Source organism: Misgurnus anguillicaudatus, chromosome 5 (genome assembly GCF_027580225.2).
Source record: "Misgurnus anguillicaudatus chromosome 5, ASM2758022v2, whole genome shotgun sequence".
NCBI lineage: Eukaryota > Metazoa > Chordata > Actinopteri > Cypriniformes > Cobitidae > Misgurnus > Misgurnus anguillicaudatus.
This window is the reverse complement of record NC_073341.2, coordinates 9,378,479-9,406,323: the sequence shown is the minus strand read 5'-3', so window position 1 is coordinate 9,406,323 and position 27,845 is coordinate 9,378,479. Positions and strand designations below refer to the sequence as shown.

The window sequence follows — 27,845 nt, the reverse complement described above, 5'->3', positions numbered from 1 at the left end:
GGTCACTATTTTGCTGTGTGTTTACCATCATTTCTCAAAATATCTTCTTTAGTGTTCATCAGAAAAAAAGAAATGCATACAGATTTAGATCAACATGAGGATGAGTAAATGATTACAGAATTTTCATTTTAAAGTGAACTATCAAAGCTACATTCTTTGAGCTTTTCAACAATATATAGTTTGTCAAGATTATTTCAGGTTTATAGGATATTTAATAATAAATATGTTTAAAACACATTTGGCCCACCTGTTGGCCATTGAAATTTTAGAAAATTACTATATTATTATTTTTTGCAAAATGGTGATGAAATATTAAAACCTCAATCTGAGAGCGATACTGTTTTGATAGTTTGTCAATATAAGTGTTGGTTAAGACTAAATAAACATTGTTTTATATATGTAATGCCAAACGTCACCTGTGAAAGTGACAGTTATTAAAAGGTGAATAATTTGATTATAGTAATTTATAGTAATTTTAAGGCTGGTTATGGCGCCGTCTAACGGCAATTATTTGAAGCGCATGTGTACGTCTCCCCGCTGACGTCACCATTCTCTGTTGAACTAAACTACCAGCGCGTCACAGACCGTGGACGGCCGACACTAATAACGCGCTGTTTAATCTTCTTTTCAAACCGTCTATCATTATTTTCCATATCTGACCTTTTTATCACAACCCGACCGAACACTATGATTTACGAACCTGCATGACAATCCAGCTGTTTTCCTCCATACGCGTGACACTTCCTGATTTTCGCTCGGACGCAAGTGTCTGTTTTAAAGGGTCAGCTGAGATGTTTGAATGAGAACCAAAAAAGCAACTCTTGAACGCTTTACTGGCGACAATTACTGCGGATATTGCTGTCGAGGAACAACCCGTATTTAATAAAAACAGCGTGCCTGCAGGACGAGGACCCTGTGAATATTTTGTTTCCCTGCTGTCTTGTTTATAAAGGCGCATCAGCTGACAAGAGCGCATGGCTTTCTTCGGACATTTAACAGATATTTACATTATAAGCTGAATAGGTGATGTCAGATTAAGGTTCGCAAGTATGAATACTAGTGAATGGTGACTCATCCGGCTGGGCGTTTGACATATGATTCCTGTTTGTCTTATTCATCTAATGCCGCAGATATTTCACACTGAATTTAATGCAACTTCATGAGGGTCCGCTGCTCTCGTTTCTACCTCTGATAAATGTGCAGCGTTTCCTGGACTCAATTGTACTGAGAAATCATCGTGTTTTAATTTGTGCGTCTGTTATCGAGCTTCGGTTGAGCCGTCGGACGACAAAAACATAAGAAACGGGTTGTTTTTTATGATTTAATACTTGAAGTAAAAGTGCTGGTGGTTGGACAATGAAGAAGTTCTTCGACGCCCGACGGGAGATGGTGAGCTCCGTGCCCTTGTCTGGTGCTGGAGGCGGCGCGGGCTCCGGCAACGGCGGCACTTTTATCGGACGGGTTTTCTCCATAGGACGGTATCAAGTCACCGTGGAGGAGACGTTGGCGGAGGGTAAGATATGCTACTTTTGTGACTCTTATTAAATCACCTGGTAGAAGTCATAAATAAAATTCAACATAAAGGGAATGAATGAAATAAACAATAATGGGGGATTAATTATGATACGGCCTATGAATGACTCTGATCCTCTGACGTAATGCCCATTCATTCATGCGTCACGTTTGCTGACAGCACAGAGTGACGCGTGCTGCCTCAGCAGATAAGGCTTAAAGGGGTTCTATATTATGCATCATCACTTTTTAACTTTAGTTAGTGTTTGAGGAAAAAAAGATCTGGAGAGTTTCAAAGCTCAAAGTCCACTTCCAAGGGGAATATGTTATCTTAAACAGGAAAAGAACTACAACAAACGGCTCATTTGGGACTTCAGTAGGGTTTTCCTGCATTTTGTAATTTCGAGTCATTAAATGTTCCCACTAATGTACAGAAAACCTCAGTAGAGGCTCAACAGAGAACCTTATTCACGCTGTCAGACATGGCAAAAATGTAGGTATGGTGTAAATGCAGTAAAAGGCTCATGTTGAGCTTTTCATGGCATGTAAAGCTGCAGATAATATTATAAGAGCTGTGAGAGAACAGTCTGTCATATGTTCATGTCATGACCTCAGTGCCTGGAGAATTCTGAATGCTTGAGTCAACAGCTTTAAGTCATCTCTGTTGTTGCCTGTAAGCAGATTTGAGATCATTGTGTCTCACGAGAGACCATAGGCATTCTGCTGTAAGGAGAAGCAATGTCTTAGGGATTGTCTATTATCTAATGTGTTGATTGTGGGTCATAACTGGTGGGTTACAACTTAAAAGTGCAGGTCAGAACTAAATTTCACAGATTTGATTTAAGAGAAAGCAGTGCTAAATGCAAATAATATAATATTGCAACAATAAAATCATGAATCCAATATCATGAAGAAAATTACAATCACTATATAATTTTTTTCTTTAAAGAAATTAATATTTTTATTCTGCAAGAACGCAATAAATAAACAACAACAACAAAAAATGTTCTCAGGGTTTCCCGCAGAAATTTGTTAGTTAAGGTGGTAGGGTGGTTCGAGGGGTGGGGCCGGGGGCGTGGCAATCAAAGGGGCGGAGCGTACGCATTATGACAAAAATGTAAATATTTTTATTTAAAACACTCAAATAAAACTTTATTTTGAAGAAACTATGACAGAAAATGAACACATGCTAGATTATTAATAAATTAAATGTTTATAGCTGCGTGAATAAAGGGTTCCAAAGGGTTAATAAACACAAACTAAAGCAGATGTTGTAGAACGTCTGGCGAACGATGATAGATAGAAATTGTAAAAACGAATTATTTCCCACTATTAATTACATTATCTTAAAGGAGTGTATCTACTGTAGCATGTAAATAGTGCACATAAATAAAGTGAGCAAGAGCGCTCAACAATTATATCTAATCAACAGGCACGTGAAACCTTAAATTTGCAAGAACTATAGACTAATACAATAACAGGCTTAAATAAACCTAAAACATAAGTCCACTTACAGTTCTCCTGGACACGTGTTTTATCAACTGGCTGTCCTCTAGACATGACGGATCACGTCTTTATCTCATTTCGGCTGTGTGGCGCGGGTGCACGCTCGCGGTGTGAAGCGCATCAGCGCTATTCTCCAAAATGTTTTATCAACTGACTAGTTATCCTCCAGACAGTGATGGTCCGGACCATGTCTTTCTCCAGTGTTTCCCATACATTGATTTATTTGTGGTGGCCCACCACAGAATCAACACTGGCCCCCACAAATAGAATTTTCATGATTCCCATTACATTTTTATTTCACTATTTAAAACAGCTTAATTCAGCTTAAAATGTAATTTGATATATAATACAGATCAAATACAGATCAAAGAGTAGAAGTGAAACATATTTCAGGTGCCAACACCAGATCAAACGCAAACACGACATGATGACGTCAAATATATGCTAATTAGCGGGTGACGTCATCACCACCACAGTCTCTCAAAATCCTGTGGGAAACACTGCTTTGCACTTGACGGCCTTTTTTGCAGCGATTATTTTTACGACCTAGTTAAGGCGGTGGGGTTTCCCAGCTTATGCGGGCCGCCCAAACTGAAAAGTGCTGCGGGAAACCATGGTTCTGTAGCACGTTTGTCAAGCATGTGACAGAGTATTTCTGGGACAAACTCACGCCTCCTTTTTCCTACAAGTTTCAAAAAGTTTTTTCGAACATGGGTACCTGTTACATATCAGTGACCCCATAATCCTTTTATGGGCACTTCCCCCAGAAAAGCACTCCCACATGTTAATCAGAGTGAGGACGCTCATTAGCATTGTTGTTCCTTTGAGTAGAAGTCATAGGCATCACTGCGTTTTGCATGTAAGGAGAAGAAAGCCTTGTTCAGCTTTCGAATAAGCCAGCCTTATGGAAAAAATGGATATAGTTTGTTTATCCGGGGTAGAAGTGGAGTTTTGCGTGTGATTGTTTAATACTGGATTTCGTTGAAATTTGGCGGTCACAACCGGGTTAGGAGTTGCAGGCGATAAGGAAAACTGCATCAAATGTATGTTTTGTTGGCAGTCGGCATGTAATGGTGCTTTTCCATTGCATAGTACCCCACGGTTTGGTTTGGGTCAGCTTACTTTTGGGGCTTTTCCACTGGGTGCAGTACGTAGTACCCAATACTTTTTTAGTTCCACCTCGCTGAGCTGTTACCAAAATGTGATGCAAAAACACTGTAGATCACTGATTGGTCTGAGAGAATCGTCACTACCAGCATCATCGCTAATGTAAAAGATTAGCTTTACCTTCATGCTAGCTTGCGCTGTTTCGAGCAAACATGTCGATATCTGTGCTCTGCTATAAGTTCCCAAACTCAGTTTTAGCGATGAAAAACATCCACAAGTTGAGAATCAGGGACACCATAACAGTTTTTTTCCAGACATGCAGCTTGTGGTAAAACATTCACGACGCGCAAGTCCGCATATATGCTTAAATGCAACTTAAATGAGGGTCAGCGGAGCGCGTCGACTGACGCCACAGGTGTTTGTACAGAAACTGTCATGTGAGACGGAGGTAGTGATTAACGCAATGTGCAAACATCTATTTGTGGTGGCCAATTTTAATTTTGTGGTGGACTGAGAAATAAATAAATGTATGGGAATGTACAACAACGCTCTCACTTGATGATGTCACAGCAGTAGGCAGCGCAAATATAACGACACGCCTATAATCCCTCCCACTGCGAGGTGATACTAAACTCGATGGAAAAGCTAACCAAGCCAAAGTGAGGTGACCTGACCCGACCTGACACAAACCGAACCGTGGGGTACTATGCAATGGAAAAGCGCCATAAATGAGACCATAAGGAGATAGTTTGCTCGTATGTTTAGTAGTATTGTAATGCTGCTGCCAACTGTGAGAGGGATGTTTCCCAGACAGTAGTCTTGTAATGTAAACACTTCTTAAATACAGGAAAGTATATCGCTGATGCGTTGCCTATAAAGGGCATTAAAGGAATAGATCATGCGAAATATACTTCGGTTTTTGGCCAGCCGCCAGAATAATCTGCATAGTGGAAAAGACTTAATGCCAAAAGGTTTACAAAAATGACAGGGTATTCATGGCAAATCCAGGTTCAGAAGTGAACTCTGCAGTGATGCATGCATGCAACAGCTTCATCATGTACAATCTCAGTGGTTAAGTGTCTATGAACAATAAGAGCGGATTAAAGCTTATTGGATTAGCATACTAAAGACGCTGAAATGAAGGTCTGGCTCATGTAACTGTGTTTATGCTACCCACCCATGACAGCAATGAATGTTTCCTGTGTGACATGATCCTGACCACAGATCTGGAGCAGATGATCATTTAGTTCATTTAATGTAGTTAAAGCATGCTTCATTTTCTTAAGGGCAAATTGTTTCATGTACATTGGTAGATAATTTTTACATATCAATATGATGTTAAAAACAGAGCTAAGCAGTTTGGTCTTTTTAAAAATACAGGGCTCAACATAAAGGACTGCCTGGTGGCCCGGGGCAAGCGTGAGAGACGTCGGGCCAGTAAAAAGTATTGTCACTTGCCCGATCGAGCCAGTGCTTCACCCTCAGTCACTAAAATATATTTTTATCAATGTATATTATTTAACATCTTGGAAGCAGACATTTACTTAAGTAAAACACGACGAAAGAAACGATGCAATATTTTGCACGATTTGCTGTCAGTTTACAGGTAAAGCAGAAAAGTTGGAAGCATTTTTTGTTGTAACATGTCTGTTATATATACAATTATATTTTGAATTATTATTTTTAAATATGTGACACTGACATTTTTTTATTGGGCCAGTGAAAATTTTGGCAGGGCAAGTGAAAACCTGAAACACTGGCCTGACTGGGCCAGTATAGAAAATATTTGCATTGAGCCCTAAAAATAGCAATATGTCTTGGCAAACAACACATGGGTGATTCTCACGAAAACTTGGTTTTAAAAATGTCAAGCATGAAAATGTAAAAATTGCTTAAATTTACTTTTTTTCCCACCAGACATTGAAAAACAAAGTCTGGAGTAAATGGGAACATTCATTTAAAAACTTTTACTTATCATTTAACACTTTTTGTAACATAATTTAAAAAATTAGTCCTAAAAAATCTCATTACCGCAACAGTGAGAAAACATCAACACTGACATATTTTCAAAATGACATGACAAACCTGAAAGAACATAATTTGGAGATTCTGCACATGCATTTAAAATCAAAGTATTATGCTTCTATTAATTAAATTAACATTTAATAAGCATCTGTTGCGGTAATGATAATCAAAGTGTCGTGTAAGCATTCTGACAAGACAATATTTCAAATTAACTGTAAAAAAATGATCTTACCTGGTAGCCATCTTGAAGTAACTGGTCCATGTGCTTGGTCACTCAAAATCAAACTTTATTAAAATTCTGTATGTGTGCTTAAACTGTTCTCAAAAAGTGTTGCGGAGGATGAGAACATCAGGCATGGACACATCATTTTCCTAATTTTTCTTCATTATTATTATACATGAATATTCAGTAAATATTTTTTCTGTCATCTGAACTAGTCTAGCAAAACATCCATTTATTTTTTTCTTAATATTTTTGTGTTAATTTGATTAAATTACAACATAAAGCATGTTCAAACACAGCCGGACACATTGCGGTAATGAGAATTTCACAGGAAAATGAGATAAAATTTCCAATTACAAATTCTTATGTTGAAATCACACATTGTGCAAGGTAGAACACAGTATTGTGTTAATTCCGATGCTTTTTAATGTTACTATATTACACATTTTAAAGCTAAAATCATAAGTGCCGTGGTGTTTCAACGGTTTCGTGAGAATCACCCACATACCGGCTTCTGTCTGTTGTTGGTGAAGTATTTTGCTGTCTATTTTGTTTTAAACACGCAGCATTCAGTGTTTATCTTTCTATTTTGTTGCCGCTCTGGGGCGCTCATTTTCCAGTCAAGTTTTTCAGCACTAGCAGCATCTTGCTTTTGCATTAAATGAGTAATTCTGGACCAAAATCCTACACCGTTCAATATAATATAAACTGCGGGCTGGAAAAAAGTGGCTAGCTGGCCACATTTGGCCCTCGGGCCCTACTTTGCCCACATGTGATTTAAGCAAAGGGTGCATGTCAACAGCTGATAGTATAACACCCATGACCTCTGGGTTGAATTAGAAGACAGTTGCTGAATAGGTTTGTATTTTTGTGGCCTTGGGAAGGTCTGTGGTTTCAGTGTGCTGAGCAAAGGTTGAGTTAGACGTTATCATTTTGATGGACAGGGTCATAAAAAGTTTTCTAGGATTTTTTCCCAGCTGTGGTGGAAAGTCTTTTCCACAGGGGGAACGTCGTCCATTGGGTGTTTTTTCCCCCCTGGCTGTTAAACCTTTGCACCCAAGAATCAAGCACAATCACACACAGGCCAACTTATAAATTGAGGTTTTAAAGAGCACCTGTTGTCCGATTCACGTTTTTAAATTTCCTTTGGTGTGTAAGTGTGTATTAGTTTCATATGTTAACGATATGCAAAAGGTACAAACCCCGTAAGTAATCGATGACGAGAGTTATCGTTTCCAACGTAAATCTCTATTCTTGGACTACAACAAACACACGGATTGTTTACTTCCTGTGATTGGTGATGTAGAAAAAGACCGACATTATCATAATTCATCTTGCTTCGGACTCAGCTTTAAGTTAACTCCTGTTAGCATTGCATTGTGAGCGAATCTTTCAAACATGGTAAGGAGCGTCACATTTCCTGTTGACGTCAGAGGTATTCAGGCCAATCACAATCACGTACAGATTAGCCGGCCAATTATGGACACAGAGCTTTTCAAATCCGTGCGTTTCAGGAAGAGAGTGAAATCTGGAGCTACAAAAATTTACGGTATGTGGAAAATAATGTGTTTTTTAACCATAAACCATGCAAACATTTTGTATTATACAAAATACACAAAATAACGTTGTTTTTTAGCAATGAAATAGGTGCTCTTTAAGGGCGCACTCACATTATCTAAACCAAACCCTAGCGCGATTGTCACCCCTCCCTACTCCCCCAGATGCACACACTCACACGGTCCTTTTAATCGATCCGAGCCCGGGCGTGCTTTCGTCATTAAGATGCGATTGTTTTGCAAAAAGCAGGAAGTAAAGCTCTCTCTTAACACTGGAACCCACCGTAATGATAAGTCTGTGTTTTTTATTCGGAGTCGTTTGGTGCGCGATTACAGACAGCGCTCTCACATGCCATCATATTGCTTAGTTGATCCGTCACGTGTGCAGCCTGGACATTCACGTAACCCTGCTGCATGCATCAAAAGGTTTTACGGAGGCGAGTGGTCACGCAATTGACGTCTTCACCTTTTAAATCGCGCCCAGGCGCGATTGTGCTCACACAATAGCCTTCCAAGTGAACCGCGCTCCTGCCACCTCTGCAACCCGGTCGGGGCGCAATTAACCAATCCATGCCCGGGCGTGGTACAGAGCGATCACACTAGTCAAACGAACCAGGCTTTGGGGGTCAAACGCGTCCGAGCGCGGTTTGGTTTGGATAGTGTGAGTACACCTTAAAACAACCAGGTATGTCCAAACAAGACATTTATTCGCCGCCAGCTAATACTTGGATGCCTAATGTTAATCGTTAATGATTTGGGACAAATATGATGTTATTTAATGTTAAACTATGTGAGTGGCGCTGTGTGGCACGACAGGGATTTAAGCAACTTCCTGAGTCACAGCTGGGCGGCGCGGACAGGCGCCACCTGGCAGCGCCGGTGTGCGTATACGCATAGAAAACAATGTGTTTGATTTTTTTAGAAGGGTGCGGCGCTGAGCTGCACGGCCGGTGTGCGACCCCCTTGAGACTTGAGTCTGCACACAGACTGGATAATACTACTTTACATGATAAAAAAAAGGACCGGTGTCCTGAATCGGGACAAGAGTACCTCTCTTTACTGTTGTAACAGTCCTCTGCCTCTCCTGTCCCTTTCCTTCTTATGAATGATACCCATGGTTCCTAATCAAGCAGGGCATCAAGGTCATCATGCAACTTGGCCAAGAACGAACCAAAACCTTGGACAAGTGAGCAAGATGTGCTAGTACCTCAGCTTGTAAGTACACTGCTGCCACAAAGTGGGCATTTATTAACGTTTGTCCATCTTTTACCCAATCATGGGTTAAAACAACCCAACAGTTAGTGGAGTGCAAGCATAAATCATCAAAATATTCAGATGCAAGAGGTTTCCAGGTATTCATGGTGGTATTTTTCACAATAAATGGCATTTTGTGTGTATTCTGTTCTGGTTATGAGCATCTGTTTAGGGTTATTTCTGTGTCTGTCTTTTGCTGTTATTCTCATAAAGAGGTGCTTAGATGTAGTTGTGTAGGTATCATATAGTGCCCTCAGAGAGCTGAGATGTCAATGTATGTGTGTGAGTATGTGAATAATAGATGGTCAGCAACTGATTTATTCATTAATGTGTTTAATAGTTGCCATCTGTTCGCTCTCAGCTGTCGTGCCCGATGTGCGCTGGTGCATTTGGGTTTGTGGTAGTTGCTGGGTTCAGTCAAGTCTGTACTAAAGCTGACACATTCAACATTGTGATTAATGCTGTGGCTCCCAAACCTTGTACAGTGAAGCGTACCCCTTTAAAGAAAAAAAATTCACTCTCTGTACTTATACCACATACTTTATTATATACATACATATACATAATCAGTCGAAATGAAGGTTTTTAGCTGAGTTTACACACTTTTAAAAAAAACTGCTACTGTTATATTTAAAAGCATAGCAGCAAACTAATCCAGACTAAACAGCTGTGTACATATTTCTGTGTAAATATTCCTGACATCAGACTTGCTATTAATATCTTAATGTATAGAGTTTAATACAGTGAGTTGTAGACAGGAACTTAAAGGCATGAAGGAAAAATGAGTTTAATAGCATTGCATTTCATATTTTAAAGATTGAAACAGTATAAATATGTGATTGTGAATAAAGTATTTGTTTTACATTATTAAGGATATGAGGTTACTTATATGTTGAACTTCTGTTCAAAAAGACAGATAAAGCCCATTAACATTTCCAGTTCTAAAAATTATACAGTTGTATTACCAGTGTTGGCTAGTAATTCATTAGTTACTAATTACATCTTCAATCATGTAATTAGACAGTGGCGGTTCTAGACAGATTTCACTAGGGGGCCAAGGAGGGGCCAGTGTTTTACCAGAGGGGCACATTAAAAAATGGCAAGAAATGATATTTAAAGATTATTGGGGTGGTTACAGGAATTAGTTTAAGCCAGGACTATGCCTTAGTTTAATTAGGAAATATAACTAGTTAACAAACATGCCTTACTAAAAACATAACTTGTGTGCATTTTGAAGCAAAACAAAGGACACTGATGTATTTTAAGATATGGTATTGCTAGTTTTTTTTAGGTTGGACAGCTCTTACATTTACTTTAGTCTAGGACTAGTCTAATCCCTGTACGGGAAATCACCCCTTAAACTTTATTTTACTTTACAATCATATACATAATATTTAATACAAGAGTGAGTGCAGATGCAAAAGAGGAGCTCCCTTGTTCAGTAGTCAGGGCACTGTGGTTAGGTAGTCTGCCATTATGCCAAACGTTAGTTACCTAAAAATTCCATGCAACGCAAAAACCAGTGAGCATCGATGGTCCCTGTGTTCCCTTACTGGAAATCACGTGACCTTTTCTAAAGCCCTCCAACTGAAAATCACGCGAGCCTACTCAATAAACTTTATGAAATGCAAACTTTTATAAAGACAAACGTTTGTTTTAGTTTAAATATAAACACACATTGCTAGACAGTTAGGGACCACAATCTACTAATATTTATTTTAAATTGTAAAGATTTTTATATGTAACATTTAATAATATTCCTCCAATTTTATGCACGTATATGTAAGAACATAATTACAGCGCTTTTTACAATGTGTAAACTTTAAAAAGTTAGCGAGATGTTGGTTTTTCCGGTTGTTGATGAGTAACAGCTGTGAATGATCACAACGCGCAGCCACGTCACAGGAGAATAAGTAGCGTCCCAATGTCAAGTGAGCTAGAGTCCTTACCAATGCCCGAACCTGCATACACATTCACAACATCGGGAGATTGGGAACAAATTGAGACACTCGCCGAGCAGCAACCGCAGCCAGCAACAGTGCAGTGGTTGGGTGCGTTGCTCTAATTTGCCAGTGTAGAACGTTGCGTCGCATTAGTTCCGCTTTTGGCGCTCGCGTGTAAAATAAAATAAAAATTATACTTTTTTATTTGGTCAGCACGGGGTGGCCACAGGGGTGGCCAGTGACATGTCTACAGAGGCACGGGCCACCCTTGGCCTCCGTGTAGAACTGCCACTGTAATTAGATTATGATACAAAGATAGGCTTAAAACGGCTCGATAAAATCAGTGTTGGGAAAGTTCACTTTTTACATAAACTAGTGCAGTTCACAGTTCACAAATTTTAAAATGAACTAGTTCACTTCATAGTTCATATTTCAAAAATTTCATAAATTTATAGGCTGTTTCTCAATATGCGTTCTTCAGCGATCTTGCGTCCTTGTGTGCTCGCACTACGTCATCATTAAAGCAACACTATGTAGACTTACAGCTCCCCCATGTGGTTGAAAAGCGCAACAGTGCCTGGTATCAGACACTCTTCTGCAGGCAGGGGGAGGGGCGGGGCTGTGTTTCCTAACCTCCACCGCCACTTTCAGAGTGTGCTGGTAGCAGCTAGGAGGCTGCTCGGGTTGCAGCAGCAGTACAATTTGTCCAGTTAAAAGTTGTTATATCACTGAAATAATTTTAGAGACATTATGTAAAGGTCGAAAAACTACATAGTGTTGCTTTAATAGTCGAAGTTTAATTCCAATTCTCAAGAACGCAAGTACAGAGGACGCGTGAAAAAACCCGGATGAGTTCTTGATACCGAGGATGCATCGAGTGCAGACTTGGGCGCTGAAATCTGGGGAAGTCACGTGACCAGCAGGAAGATCGCACACATCTCAATTCTCACAAGTGTGTTCTGTGTTCTCGCAACCTTCTGAGTTCGTTCTTCTAACGTCGCCTGGCAAGACCAATCTTCACGAGAACGCAAGTCCGCTCTTTGCATTCTTAGAATTGAGAAACAGCCATAGTTCTTTTTTCCCATATTATTTTTTATAATTATTGCCATTATAGGCCATATTGAACCACAGACAGCTATTATTTTATCAGTTTTAACACTGAAGCTAAATGCGTCAGATTTCATCTTCATATCCTACTTTAAGTCCTTATCCAACCAGGGTTTACATAAGCATTGACTGTCTTTTAATTTTTGTATTTGTTTGCACATACCTTGAAAGGCTAGCCGAGTGCTTCTGTTTCAAGAGGGTCGCACACCGGGCGAGAAGCGCTGCGCGGCGTTACGTGTAGGACAACTCGCAGGTATCGCAAACCGCACGTGCACGTTAAATAGCGTGAGGTTAGTCAGAGTCTATTTCAAGATCCAGAATATGCGTTAGCAGCCTATGTTAATCGTTAAAGATTTAGGACAAATATGATGTTTTTAATGTTAAACTATGTGTGTGCTACATATTAAGGCCTGTTTACAGTGTGTTCTAGCCGGGTTTTCGCCTGGAAGACTCTATAGAAATCTCCCCCCCTTTTGGAGGACGTTAAACTGAGAGAGCGTGCCGTTCACAAACACCAGAATGAACTAGTTCACAGTAACGTTCATCAGGCAGTAATACAGTACGTTCATTTCACGTTCGCCCAAAATACGAACGAGTTCATGAACTTTCATTCAATGAACTCATTCAGGCACAACACTGAATAAAATCATATAAAAAGTACATAAATTATTCTGGTCACACTTTTTAAGGTCCAATTTTCACTATTAATTAACTATTAAATTGCACCGATTTCATTACCAAAAAACTACTTTATTTTGTGTATTTTGTATAATACAATGTGTTTGTGTGGTTTATGGTTAAAAAAAACACATACCGTAACCGTACATTTTTGTAGCTTCAGATTTCCATGTCTTCCTGAAATTCACGGATTTTGTACAAAACTGTCCCCGATTGGCCAGCAAATCTGTATGTTGTGATTGGTCTGAATACCTCTGACATCAGCAGGAAATGTGACGCTCCTTACCATGTTTGAAAGATTCGTGCACAATGCAATGCTGACAGGAGTGAACTTACAGACTGTGAGTCAAAAGCGGGAGGAATTATAATAATGTTGGTCTTGTCTACATCACCAATCTCAGGAAGTAAACTGTTGCCTACAATCCGTGTGTTTGTTGCAGTCCAAGAAAAGAGATTTACGTTGGAGATGATAACTCGCATCACTGTTTACTATGGGGTTTGTACCTTTTGCAAATCATTAACATGAACTAATACACACTTACTTAAAATCGTGAATCGGACAATAGGTGCCCTTTAAAGACTAAAGTACTCTGCTTAGTACATTCGGCCGCATCTATCCTAGAGCTTTCTTTTCTTTATTCTGGTCTTATCAGCGCTGCCATTGCGCTTTCTATTATCCATTTTTAGTTCTTATTTTTTTGCTCGCATTAGTTTCATATTTCGAAAAACTGACTATTTTTAGCAAGGTGCCGCTGTAAAGGGAATCAAAAGATCGTCACCATTAACCTCCAGGCTGCACTCTGTGAGTGGGGCTGCAGTAAAATAAAAAGTGTGGGGCTGCTGTAAGTGCTGGCAGCCGAGGGACAGCATCTATATTTCAACACAGGGTAATAACAACACCGGCCCCCGCGGCCAAAAAACAGACCAGCCCACCGGGAATTTTCCCAGTGCTTCCGATTAGCCAGTCCGAGTCTGTTACATCAAATTGTATGTAGCTTGCAATTTTTTGTTTTTCAGCTCTCCAGTGTTGATAAAGTGATTTTTACATTTTGTATGGTATTTGCTATAAATGATTAATATGAAAGTGTGACTCTTTGAATGGCTGTTTGTGGTTTAGTGCTGTAGGTCTACCGGTTTTTGCTGGATGTTTGCAAGCTATTGCTGAATGGATGAGTCATGATTCTGCTTGTTTTCCCTGCTTTAAAGATCACACACACAAACAGGGCAACAGGAAATGAGAAAGAAAATGATACCTCCTCACCAACAAGGCCGTGCATATTTAGCACTGTCCTAAATCAGTGGGTGTGTGTGCAATTTTATGCTTGTGTTTGTCTGTGTTTACAGGAGCACAGACACACTGTTTGGTTTACATCACAAGATTCAAGCAGTTATCTGTGTCTTAAAGGATTACTCCACTTTCTTAAAAATCCTGATAATTTAATCAACCCCCATGTCTTCCAATAAGTTGATGTCTTTCTTCGTTAAGTCGGCAAGAAATTTGGTTTTTTTAAGGAAAACATTTCAGGATTGCTCTCAGTTTAATAGACTTTAATGGACCCCAACAGTTTACAGTTTCAATGCAGTTTAAAATTGCAGTTTCAAAGGACTCTAAACGATCCCAAACAAGGCATAAGGGTCTTATCTAGTGAAACGATTGTCATTTTCAGCAAGAAAAATAAAAAATAAGCACTTTTAATCCACAACTTCTCGTCTTGCACCGGTCATGTGACTCGCCAGTGTGACCTTGCGTATTATGCAATCACGTTGAGAGGTCACGCATGACGTATGTGAAACTTTGACTCTAGTTTGGAGAAAGAGGAGCGTTCAGACGTTGTTGTATGTGAAATGATACAAATTAAAGGAACAGTATGTAGGATTGTGGCCAAAACTGGTATTGCAATCACAAAACTTGTGGCTAAAACTGGTACTGCAATCACACAACTGGTGGCCAATACACAACATTGATTAATTGACAGGTGGCCAATTAATTGATTTAAATTTCTTACATACTGTTCCTTTAATGTCTTCGTGTCAGGTTATTGTTTAAAATGATCCGCAAGTGTGCATTTCACATATGTTATGCATGACCTTTCCACGTCATACATGTCAACACTCATGTTTTTCCCATGAGTCTCCCGTATTTCACATTTCACATCCCCCCCCCCCCCCGGTTTGTTATTTTTCCCCGAAAACTCCTGTAATTTTAATGGCCCTATTTCGTTTTTATGTATAATCACACCACTATATTATTCCAAGGTATCCAGTTGCCAGATCTTGTTCGAAACTCATCCTGTACTCGCATAATATAGACACATCTTACAATTTTGAACCTATTTTTGACCTCAACCTGGCAACCTATAACTTGGTTGCGCTGATATCTGTGCGGGTATACGGGGGACGTTGAATAAAGCATTACTTTTAAAAATGGCATTAGATATCTCAGGTGGTGCTACGGTGAAAAACAAAATATAGCTGCAAATTTAACAAAAGCTGGACGGAAAAAATAAATTTCTTACTGGGTATCAATATCTGCAATTCACAAGCTTTTTGCAAAGTATGTCGCACTGATTTTAGTATCGTACACGGTGGGGAAAATTATGTAACACAGCACAATAAATCACAACGGCACAAAGGTAAAAATACCTCCGTCGTATGCAGTTTGGAGGTGTACAAACCATCACACACCTCAAAACGAGTCTCGGGGAATTACCTGAACAATTGTTTCTAGTTGTGTTAGATCAATATAACATTATTTTGAGAGTTGGCAACTGGAAGCAGACTATTAGCAAGAGATATTGCTATTTATCTATGAATGTTGATACTTAATAAAACTTAGTACCCCCCCCCCCCCCCCCGAGCATTACACTATACACACCCCACCCCCAAGTTCAGAGGTCTCCCAACTTTTGGAATCCACGGCTAGTGCAAGACCAGAAGTTGTTGTTAAAAAGTACTTATTTTTTATTTTTCTTGTCGAAAGTAATGCTTATTTTGCTAGATAAGACCCTTACGGTATACATTCACATGGGACGAAGGCATTAACGCTTGACGGAAGGCTTGTCTGAAGCGTGGCCAACAGCCAATCACAGTGGCTGCTACACATTCGTCTTCCATAAACGTAATTGGCTGGCTTTGCCTAGGTTATTTGTATAAGGCAGTCTGATTGACAGACTGAGTCATATACAGTCCGCATGAAAAGTTGAGAAATGTTCAACTTCTGCCGCAACCAACGGCAGTGACGCAGCCCTGAACGATCCACAATTCAGTTCGGCAACGCATGACGTCACCCATTAAAAGTGAATGGGAAGCGTTAACGCTTACGCCCTGTGTGAACATACCGTTATGCCTCGTTTGGGATTGTTTAGAGCTCTTTGAAGCGGTGTTAAAACTGTAATCTGTTGGGGTCCAATAAAGTCCGCTTTATGAAGAAAGAAAGACATAAACATTCTATCCTGGAATGTTTTCCTAACTTAATTTCTTCTCGACTGAAAAAATAAAGACATAAACAACTTGGATGACATGGGGGTGAGTAAATTATCGGGATTTTATTTGTATGAAAGTGGAGTATGTCTTTAACAGTACCATCATCAGCACCCAATTATGACTTTATTGTCACAAAGACTGCAACACTGATCTGAGATCACCACAGCATTCTTCAATAACCTCATCATTGTGCCCTTGAGTACCGGAAACATGGCTGTAATTTTATCTTATTGCTGTATTTCTGTTGAACAGTGCTGTCGTATTGTACAATAGAGAAATGATATGTGAGACGCAGTCGGAGAAGAAACCTGAGCAGTGCATGCTGGGACACGAGGTTCTCAATAGAGATGGCACAGAAACACTGTCACGCACCATGTGTTGAAGGAAATGGGCTATTTTCTATATCTGTATTTCCGATTTTACGACCAACTTAAACTGGAAGATGTGTCAATAGTAAATGAATGAAAGACCAGCAATTTTTATCACAGGAGTCATTTGTTAAAGGAATAGTTCACCCAAAAATGAAAATTCTGTCATCATTTACTCACTCTCATGTTGTTTCAAACCTGCATGAATTTCATTTTTCTAATGAACACAAAAGAAGATATAAAAAAATGATGGACAGAATTGTCATTTTTGGGTGAATTATCCCATTCATTTTTTTTTAAATTGGTAATCGAACATGGATAATCGAAATCCCAAGTTAAAATATAACAGCAAGTAATTAATTCTATCTAGTTGACATTAACCTTGAATATTCCTCTAGGATGCTGCAGTTTTGAGTATAGTAGGCCTCTTAGTAGGATTCAGTAATCAGTATTGTAAACAAGACAGTGTGTGGATATTTATAGACTGTCTTACATAATAGCTTTCTCAGTGTTAAGCAGGGTATTAAGGACACACCCCACCTCATCTGAAGGCGTTCTGTGAGTCTTTGGTGTGGATGCACAGGCGTGGCGTGTTGTGCTTGAACAAATTCAACAAATTCATAGCTGTTTTCCTGCTATGTATGAATGTGTTTATATAAATTCAGTCTGAATCTGACTCACAATAGCAGATGGGAGAGTGTGATAAGCTGTTTATGCGTTCAGAAGCACAGCACCTTTATGTGTAGTCTGGATTTTGAAGTTAAAATAGGATTTAATTTCTTTTTTTTATTGTCATAAAAATTATCAAATTCACCCTCATGCCATGCTAAAGATAAATTAAATGAATAAACCACAGCCAATCAAAAGAGCTTGTGGCCGGGATGGATAAATGGATAAAATTGTCTTCCAAATGCATAATTGTAAAATATATAAAGGTGCAGCAAAATGTGAAACTGTATTTATCTAGGCATAGATGGGTGATTCTCACGAAAACTTGGTTTTAAAAATGTCAAGCATGAAAATGTAAAAATTGCTTAAATTTACTTTTCTTCCCACCAGACATTGAAAAACAAAGTCTGGAGTAAATAGGAACATTAATTTAAAAACTTTTACTTATCATTTAACACTTTTTGTAACATAATTTAAAAAATTAGTCCTAAAAAATCTCATTACCGCAACAGTCAGAAAACATCAACACTGACATATTTTCAAAATGACATGACAAACCTGAAAGAACATAATTTGGAGATTCTGCACTTGCATTTAAAATCAAAGTATTATGCTTCTATTAATTAAATTAACATTTAATAAGCATCTGTTGCGGTAATGATAATCAAAATGTCGTGTAAGCATTCTGACAAAACAATATTTCAAATTAACTGTAAAAAAATGATCTTACCTGGTAACCATCTTGAAGTAACTGGTCCATGTGCTTGGTCACTCAAAATCAAACTTTATTAAAATTCTGTATGTGTGCTTAAACTGTTCTCAAAAAGTGTTGCGGAGGATGAGAACATCAGGCATGGACACATCATTTTCCTAATTTTTCTTCATTATTATTATACATGAATATTCAGTAAATATTTTTTCTGTCATCTAAAGTAGTCTAGCAAAACATCAATTTATTTTTTTCTTAATATTTTTGTGTTAATTTGATTGAATTACAACATAACGCATGTTCAAACACAGCCGGACACATTGCGGTAATGAGAATTTCAGCACAAAATGAGATAAAATTTCCAATTATAAATTCTTATGTTGAAATCACACATTGTGCAAGGTAGAACACAGTATTGTGTTAATTCTGATGCTTTTTAATGTTACTATATTACACATTTTAAAGCTAAAATCATTAGTGCCGTGATGTTTCAATGGTTTCGTGAGAATCACCCAGATGAATAATAAGAGTTCTGTACACATGGTAATGACATATCACGAGCCTCAACACGATTGTTTCCTCTTCCTTATGTAAACCTTGTGTGTTTAGGCTGTTACAGTTATGTTTGCAGGTCCATACTAAACTTACTACGCAGAAACGTCCATTAACAATCTCCAAACAATTGATTATTCCTTAAGTTCTGTATCTTCGTCTGATACAGACTCAAACGTAAGGTCTGTTTATACAAACAGAGCTACTGAAGGAGCTGCTCTGAGAAACAGCCAATCAGAGCAGACCTCAACTTTATTATTCATGACTCTTCCAAATAAGGTAATAATAGGCCATTTCATTTTAATGGCAACTCCCAGGGTTGTAAATGTAAAACCATCTCTAGATAATTTTTGCACTTAATAAAGCCACATACGTTCTATGTAGATATCAGAGGACAATTTAACAGATTATTTCAAAGCTTTGACACCTTTAAATTAAAAAATGCCCCTAACATTAACAAAAACATACCATACATTTATAGTTAATATTAAGGTCAGCCTTCATACTGAAGTCCTTTTTTTCATATTTGCTTCATCACAAAAGCAGCTTTTTATTATTTTAAGTGCTTTTTTGGGAGTTTTAAATAATTTCTCTCATTGCAAGAAAGTCATGTTAGCAGTGAGTGATGTCATGTAAAAGAAATATTTTAGTAATGTATGTGTGATATGTAAGGTGTTTTCACATATAGTTCATTTTAAAAGAACCAAACGCAGTTCACTTAAAGTGAAACGGAAAAGGAACTACCAGAATGTGACCTCAGTCCTTTTGGTGTTCATAATATAGTGAACTTAAAAGAGGACCCAGTTCTTTTTTTGGTCCTCTTTAGACTAAAAGTGACCTAGATCTAGACTCTCTTTCTTGTTCACATTACAACTTCAAAAACTCAGACCCCAGCATTTTGGGCAGCAGTTGATTTTGATACATGTCAAAACCACACGCGTAGTGGACCGGTACCTCATTGCTTTTACATGTCAAAAATAAATCAAACCACAAAAGAACCCAAAAGCGAATGTCCGGAGGTGGTCTGAGTACGGTTCGCTTTTGGGTTCTTTTGTGGTTTGATTTATTTTTGGGTCCTTTTAGGGGATCTGAGATCACTTGCTTTGCTAACTGCTCAGAGGGTTTGGAGGGCTCAAACGAACTAGGTGTGAAAACACCCTTAAAGGGATAGTTTGGCGAAAAATGATATTAAACCCATGATTTACTCACCCCGAAGCTGTCCGAGATGCATATGTCCATCATTTTTCAGACAAACACATTTTCAGGTATTTTAGAAAAGTTTTAGATCTTTCAGTTAATCAAATGTAAAGTTACAGGGTCCACTCTTTTAAGTACAAAAATGTGCATCCATCTTTCACAAAAGAAATCCAAACGGCTCCACGATGATAAACAAAGGCCTTCTGAATTCCTTCTGAGGGTAATCTGTGCGGTGTTGTTGTAAAAAAATCCATATTTAAAACTTTATAAACGGAAAAAACTAGCTTCCGGTAACGCCACCATCTTAGACTCATCTGTATTCAGGAGAGAGTAAACTGCGTATGCTCTCATCTTGAATGTGGATGCGACTAAGATGGCAGTGTTACCGGAAGCTAGTTATTTTCATTTATAAAATTTTAAATATGGATATTTCTACAACACCACCGTTGTGGATTACACACACGCAAAACTCTGATGCTCCCCTGGATAAACAAACTATATCCATTGTTTCCATAATGCTGGCTGTCTTCTCCTTACATCCAAAAACACACTTCTTCTTTCGTGCCATTGTTGAGTCTTGATATAAAGCAAAGCTGTCGCATGAAGTAATGCTTGTGACTTCTAGCGCCTTGTAGTTCTGCTCTCATGCTGATTGACGTGTGGGCGTGCTTTTTTGGGGGAAGTGCCCATAAAAGAAATATGATACGTAACGTCTTCCCATGCTACATAAGAAGTGCCCATGTTCAAAAAAAACTTTTCGAAACTTGTACGAAGCCTGGCGAAGTGCATTCGGCACAGAAATACTCTGTCCAACTGCTTTTTTGACACTTTGCCAATGTTTAGCATGAGGAAACCATCTCTTAAACTGTGTTAATAAGTCAGAATGGATGAAATACCATTAAATCCCCCCCTTAAATGTCTTAATTTAACTAAGGCCTAGTCCTGGCTTTAGCTAAGCCTTGTTTGTGAAACCAGGCCCAAGTCTTCTAAAAACCCTTATTTGCCCTAAACAAAGATTGCCTGTGATACTGTTTACGATTCTTGAATCACAAATGAGATGTCTTTCAGTCTTGTGCTCAAAGGTTTAAGTCTTTTTCTCTTCGCAGGTGGTTTTGCCATTGTGTTTCTTGTGAGGACCCATCAAGGCCTCCGCTGTGCACTGAAGAGAATGTATGTCAACAATGAACACGACCTTCAAGTGTGCAAGATGGAAATTCAGATTATGGTGAGTTTTGCGTTTTGAGCTATAAATAGCATACAAAAATATATCAAGTTACGTGCCATTGCTGAAAACCACAAGCTGAATTGGTTTAGTTGGTGACCAGCTTAATTCACCTTCATGCTTGTTTTGGCTAATCACCGTGATTAATGTGTCGCAAATGGAAAACCAGTTTACTGTTGTGGGCCTATAGAGAGGGAAAATGTTAGCCCTGTTTCAGTTTGACAAAGTGTCTTGCTGTTTTAAATGCTCAGCTGCTCACAGTGGACTCCTGAATAGATGACAAACAGGGGGCTTTTGTAATTTGTGGGTGAAGGAGTCGATTAAAAGGGCATTCAACAACTAAGCTGTTTCATTTAAAAACAAGCATTGACTTAGTTGCATTCAAATGTCTTTTGACTGAGCTTGTAGTCAGTACTCGATAAACAAAGAGAATTCTTTCTGTTTAGTAATTGCAATTTAAATGTTGCAATAATTCAATGTTGCCTAATAGATTTTTTTATTTCTAAGAGCTATAGATAGCATTTGTTCATTTAATAAATAAATACTCTTCGAAAATGTATTTGAAGAGTTTGGTTCCAAAACGCAATAAATCCATTTTGACAAATTTCGGTAAAAACGTGTTTTCTATACCAAGAAAGTGACAAGATGAAAACCACTATTTTCTGTTACAAACTTTCACATAGCATCTTTATGTCATAAAAACATAAAAAATTCAAATCCATAACTTGATTTTCAAAGATTTATTATAAAAATGAATTATTTTTTCCACAAAATCCAATAAATCCATGACAGTTTTTTATTTCAAAATGCTAGAAATCTATTAATTCAATGTACAAATGTGCATTCATCTTTGCCATTTTATATTCATTTAGTTGACTAGTTGTACACACTGACTAAAATATAAACATTAATGTCATTAATCAAAACACTTTGTCATATTAAGATCACTGTCATTGCAGCGGTTATACTTGACGTCGTTGCTTAGCATTTTTCACAGCAATCAGCTGTAAAATGTTTTGGTCCTGCTCGATTTTCATTGACTTTGAGTAAAATAATGTAAAGTTATTCATAAGATCCTCTGGGGTTCAATGTTTTAGCATGAGAAACTTGATGCTGTCGGGAGATAAGCACCCGTCTCCCGAGTGCTTCGCGTAAATTATTAGATGTTGATGACAATCTTTCCCGTCACAGAAAACCATCACAGGCTTATAAATGCCATTAAAGTATTATTTAGTTTTGTTTGTTGATCACAAAGTGCAAAGTAGATGAGGAAAACTAGGACTCTGTGTACTCAGCGCGCCGCCATGTTTGTTTACATTGCGTGACTGGTGGGCTGTAATTTCTGGAATGGATTTATTGCGTTCTGTAAAAAAGGAGGAGTGGCGTTTGTCGCATTTTGGGAAAAAAGGAGAAAAGATGACACAATAACACGGCGGATATTGGATTTTGCGTAAAATTTATTATTTACTTTTAAACCCTGACCTGATATAATACTGATTTTGGCAGTAACTCATTTTTTTCAAAAATGGCGTTTTTCGCGTTTTTGAACCAAACTCTTCATTTATTGAACATTTGCATTGGACTTATTATACTGTTCATTGAATGTTAACTAATCGAATAAGAATGCAATATAGTGACTTGACAAAGCAAATTGCCAGTGTTAGCCAAACAGATATCCAGTGTTTATGTGAGATGATATCTTTTTATTTACATTTATTGTTTGTTTTAAACCAGAGAGACCTGGTCGGTAACAAAAACATTGTCGGCTTCATGGACTCCAGTATAACGGCAGTAGGATCAGGAGATGTTTGGGAAGTACTCATACTGATGGACTTCTGTAGAGGTCAGTCTGTGTTTTTTGAAAACTTAATCCCAATTTACTTGCTTCATACTGCTAGTTAAACATTATACCAGTGTTAAGGTATTTAACCATGTTATTTGATCCCCTTTTCACACACAGTTTGTGTTTGCATGATAGAGTTAACATTTATTTTAAAGGTGAAGTGTGTAATTTTTAGAAGGATCTATTGACAGAAATGCAATATAATAAACAAAACTACATTATCATGGGTGTATAAAGACCTTTTAATAATGAATCGTTATGTTTTTATTACCTTAGAATGAGATGTTTTTATCTACATGCATGAGGGTCCCCTTACGTGGAAGTCGCCATTTTGTGCCACCATGTTTCTACAGATGCCCTTAACGGACAAACATTTTTGTCTCCGACGATGACATGTTTTTCCGGTGGCGGCTACTGTAGCTTCTCTATGCGTTTTGAAAGCGAGGGGTGAGCAGTGGGCTGAGCCGTTGGTTGCAATTTGTAACCTCACCACTAGATGCCGCTAAAATTTACACACTGCACCTTTAAAGTTTATGACTTTAAAATGCGATATGCATACTTTCAGTTCCTGTTTTTTTGTAGTGCATGGGGATTTTAAAAGAATACTGACTTTTGTTTGTCTGTGTGTGAATCCAGGTGGTCAGGTTGTGAATCTGATGAACCAGCGCTTGCAGACAGGATTCACTGAGCCAGAGGTGCTGCAGATCTTCTGTGACACATGTGAAGCCGTTGCAAGACTGCATCAGTGCAAACCTCCCATCATCCACCGGGACCTCAAAGTATGACCTGTACACCTTTATTATATCAAATCTCACTTTTCATCTATGACTCTGTCTATTTCTTACACATTTGGTATATTACATTAAGACTATACTGCAAAGCATTCTGACATCCTGCAAAGTTTTGGGAGTGACAACCACATTTAAAGGGCCCATATTATGCAAAATCCACTTTTACAAGATGTTTGGACATCAATGTTTGTTGGGAGCGCTTGAACACAACTACCCTACAATGAAAAAAATCCACCTTCTCCTTCTTTTTAATCTCCATTAAACCAAAGCCGTTCATTAGACATGCTGTTTTGATTATCTTGTTAATGTGATGTCACACAAACAAAGCCACGTCCATGGCCACTGACTGACTGGTTTACTTTACAAAAAAGCTTTTCTAAATGTGTTTGTTTACACGTAGTAGCACTAATGTGGCTAAATATACTTTTGTCCCAGACTGTATTTACAGGAATCAGATCCATTTTTAACTGAAAGCAGTAGCTCAGTGCACTTTCTTGCTCCCGCACAAATAGGGGCATTTTGGACATCTTATAATAAATGATCTGTGAGGTATTTTAAGCTGAAACTTAATAGACATATTCTAGGCACACCCGAGACTTATATTTCATCTTTATATTATATTACATAATATTGGCCCTTTAAATTAGCCTGGCTCCGCCCTCCTACGTGCTTCCGCTTAATTTTTATTTCGCTTCAGTACAACGTCTGGGACTGCTGTGTAGAGTTTCGTTTTCTCCGGCAAAAATCTGCAGGCCCAATCAGCGAACAGAGGGGTGTGGCTAAGACCGTTGACGTTGAGGTCGTGCGTCAGTTTGAGTTGTAGTTCAGTATTGGCAGCGGAGAAAGACGTGAGGAAAGCTATTCGGTCCGTTGTTGCAAAACTGCAGAATATACAGAAGTTAAAGCCGGAGCAAGAACAATGTTTGCTAAGTTTTGTTGGTCTGATCATTCGGACTTGTTGTTTCTGGGCGATTTCGGCGCATGACATACGTCACGACCAAACGTTAGCGATTGCCTATGGCAGATCCTGAGTGACTCTCGGCAGATCCAATAGTTTTAAACTTCAACAGAGGACCCTCCTTAACGGAAGTCACGCTTTGCAATGGAGCGTGGCCAGACTCTCTGTACAAATAAAAATGAATGTACGAGAGTCTGGTTGGACCAGGCTACCTTCAAATGCCCCTAAATGATCGCTCTGTGTCTTCAAAACAAGACTCACTCCTAAAACTGTGTTGATTGACACATGGCAACGTTTCACTGTCTCACATGTTTGGTATCCGGGTGATTCTCACAAAAACTTGGTTTTAAAAATGTCAAGCATGAAAATGTAAAAATTGCTTAAATTAACTTTTTTTCCCACCAGACATTGAAAAACAAAGTCTGGAGTAAATGGGAACATTAATTTAAAAACTTTTACTTATCATTTAACACTTTTTGTAACATAATTAAAAAAATTAGTCCTAAAAAATCTCATTACCGCAACAGTCAGAAAACATCAACACTGACATATTTTCAAAATGACATGACAAACCTGAAAGAACATAATTTGGAGATTCTGCACATGCATTTAAAATCAAAGTATTATGCTTTTATTAATTAAATTAATATTTAATAAGCATCTGTTGCGGAAATGATAATCAAAATGTCGTGTAAGCATTCTGACAAGACAATATTTCAAATTAACTGTAAAAAAAAATGATCTTACCTGGTAGCCATCTTGAAGTAACTGGTCCATGTGCTTGGTCACTCAAAATCAAACTTTATTAAAATTCTGTATGTGTGCTTAAACTGTTCTCAAAAAGTGTTGTGGAGGATGAGAACATCAGGCATGGACACATCATTTTCCTAATTTTTCTTCATTATTATTATACATGAATATTCAGTAAATATTTTTTCTGTCATCTAAAGTAGTCTAGCAAAACATCCATTTATTTTTTTTCTTAATATTTTTGAGTTAATTTGATAAAATTACAACATAACGCATGTTCAAACACAGCCGGACACATTGCGGTAATGAGAATTTCAGCAATTTCAGTTGAAATCACACATTGTGCAAGGTAGAACACAGTATTGTGTTAACTCTGATGCTTTTTAATGTTACTATATTACACATTTTAAAGCTAAAATCATTAGTGCCGTGGTGTTTCAATGGTTTCGTGAGAATCACCCATCCACTGTTTTGACCAAAGTAATATTAAACTCTTTATCCACCATTGAGGAGTTATTTCGTAATTTAAGAGAGTTTTTACAGCAATCCATATTTCCGCATATATCCACTAGGTGATGCCCTTACCCATCTTGTAAAACACTGATGCATCCACTGATCCAAAAACAGTAAAAACTCTGGATGTTTTGATCATCGCTCTGAATCTGATCTTTAACAAAGGTCCTTGTGTATCTAAAAAATGCAATTATCTCAGCTTTTTGCTTAAAATTTAGTATTTTTGAAGAAACCTACCCATATGGTTTTTTGATTGAAAGCAGAGGGTCTGTTCTTTCATTTGATATAAGTTTATATATTTAAAGACGAAAAATTTTGGAAGGCATTAAACCTTCCTGGCACTGGCTGGCAACTTTTTTTTAAAAGCGCTGTCCGGGAAAGAGTGAAAGCACAGTGTTGTATATGTTTGTCCGCGTATTTAACCGTTTTGAGCTTGGCTTATAAAGTGATCAAGTTTTAAAGTTATTAAAGTGGCAGGTGTTCTTGCATTGCGCATACAGAATAGAGACGATGTAATTTCTTTGATGCACATTTAAATATGTCATCTACTACTAGTGAAATTCAAACACAGCCAAACATGATTCTGTTTTCCTACTCATACTTTTAGTGTCTCTTTTAGGTGGAGAACATCTTGCTTCATGACAGAGGTCATTATGTGCTATGTGATTTTGGCAGTGCCACAAACAGAAGCCAGAACCCTCTTACAGAAGGTGTGGCGGCTGTAGAAGAGGACATTAAGAAGTGGGTGTCTTGCACTTTCTGTTTTTGTATTACACATCAGAGTGCATTACATAACCAAGTGTCCCATAAAGTAACAGTGTTCTGTTTTATAATGTGTGTGTTTAGGTACACTACTCTTTCATACCGAGCGCCAGAAATGGTGAATCTATATGGGGGGAAGGTTATCACAACTAAAGCAGATATATGGGTAAGTCAAGAGTGGGTAAATATCTCAAGATTGGTTATAGTAACAGCTGCCAGTGCATTGATATCTAGTTTATTATTATTGCCAGCATTGCAGTTGGATTTCTGTGACCACTGTGCTAAAATACGTGCACCTGCTAATCCTGTCCTTTATACAATTGGCTACTTAAGCAGGCGACAGTGTTGTTTATAAAGCTGCTGATTTTGCTTGTTTGTGTTCGCAGGCATTGGGCTGCTTGTTGTATAAGTTATGTTTTTTCACATTGCCGTTTGGAGAGAGTCAGGTGGCCATCTGTGACGGCAGCTTCACCATCCCAGACAACTCCCGTTACTCACACGACATGCACTGTCTCATCCGTAAGTTCAGCTGTTTTAGCTTTTCTTATCATATATTTATTGCTCCTAAAACCTTTGTAACACCTGCTTGGATGTAGTGGCTTTAGACTTCTATTTATTTGGCTTTATATTCCTTTACAGGTTATATGCTGGAGCCAGAATCTGACTTAAGGCCAGATATCTACCAAGTGTCATATTTCGCCTTTAAACTTGCACAGAAAGAATGCTCAATACCGAACATCAACGTAAGACTTACTGACCATTCAGGCACTTCCACTATCTATCCATTACACTCTCTCACCCCTCAAACTACAATGTTACTTGCTCTCATCTTTCACCTGCAGAACACATCCATGTTTAATTCACATCCACCTTTTCAGTGGACATTGTTAGGGCCGGCACATAACGGCAGAGTAAGGATGATATCACTGCTGGCTGCCAGTTGGCTTAGATCCAGTGTCCCCTCCCATTCTGAGCAGTATTGATAGCATAATGGATCATGCATTGAGTCATGTTCAAATGGATATTAACATTGACACCCGGAAAGTGCCATTTAGAGTCCAATACAGAAATTACTTCGTTTTTGTTTATTTTTAGAACAAGTAGGACTTTTGATTTG

General features: G+C 38.2%; 1 protein-coding gene across 12 annotated transcripts in view; it reads left to right on the top strand.

The window, feature by feature from the left end:
- The first annotated feature begins 529 nt into the window (after positions 1-529).
- The window catches only part of aak1a (AP2 associated kinase 1a), a 69,527-nt gene continuing 42,211 nt past the window's right edge, over positions 530-27,845 (top strand). For 10 of the 12 annotated variants that reach the window (XM_055168320.2, XM_055168317.2, XM_073867484.1 and 7 more), the window contains exons 1-8: positions 530-1,513; positions 20,996-21,114; positions 22,846-22,954; positions 23,591-23,733; positions 26,586-26,707; positions 26,813-26,894; positions 27,115-27,247; positions 27,368-27,471. In XM_055168320.2, coding sequence (XP_055024295.2) covers positions 1,357-1,513; positions 20,996-21,114; positions 22,846-22,954; positions 23,591-23,733; positions 26,586-26,707; positions 26,813-26,894; positions 27,115-27,247; positions 27,368-27,471 — 969 coding nt within the window. In that variant the 5' untranslated portion in view covers positions 530-1,356. The remainder of the gene's footprint in view (positions 1,514-20,995; positions 21,115-22,845; positions 22,955-23,590; positions 23,734-26,585; positions 26,708-26,812; positions 26,895-27,114; positions 27,248-27,367; positions 27,472-27,845) is intronic. The other 2 variants (XM_073867485.1, XM_055168323.2) reach the window with 1 other exon arrangement.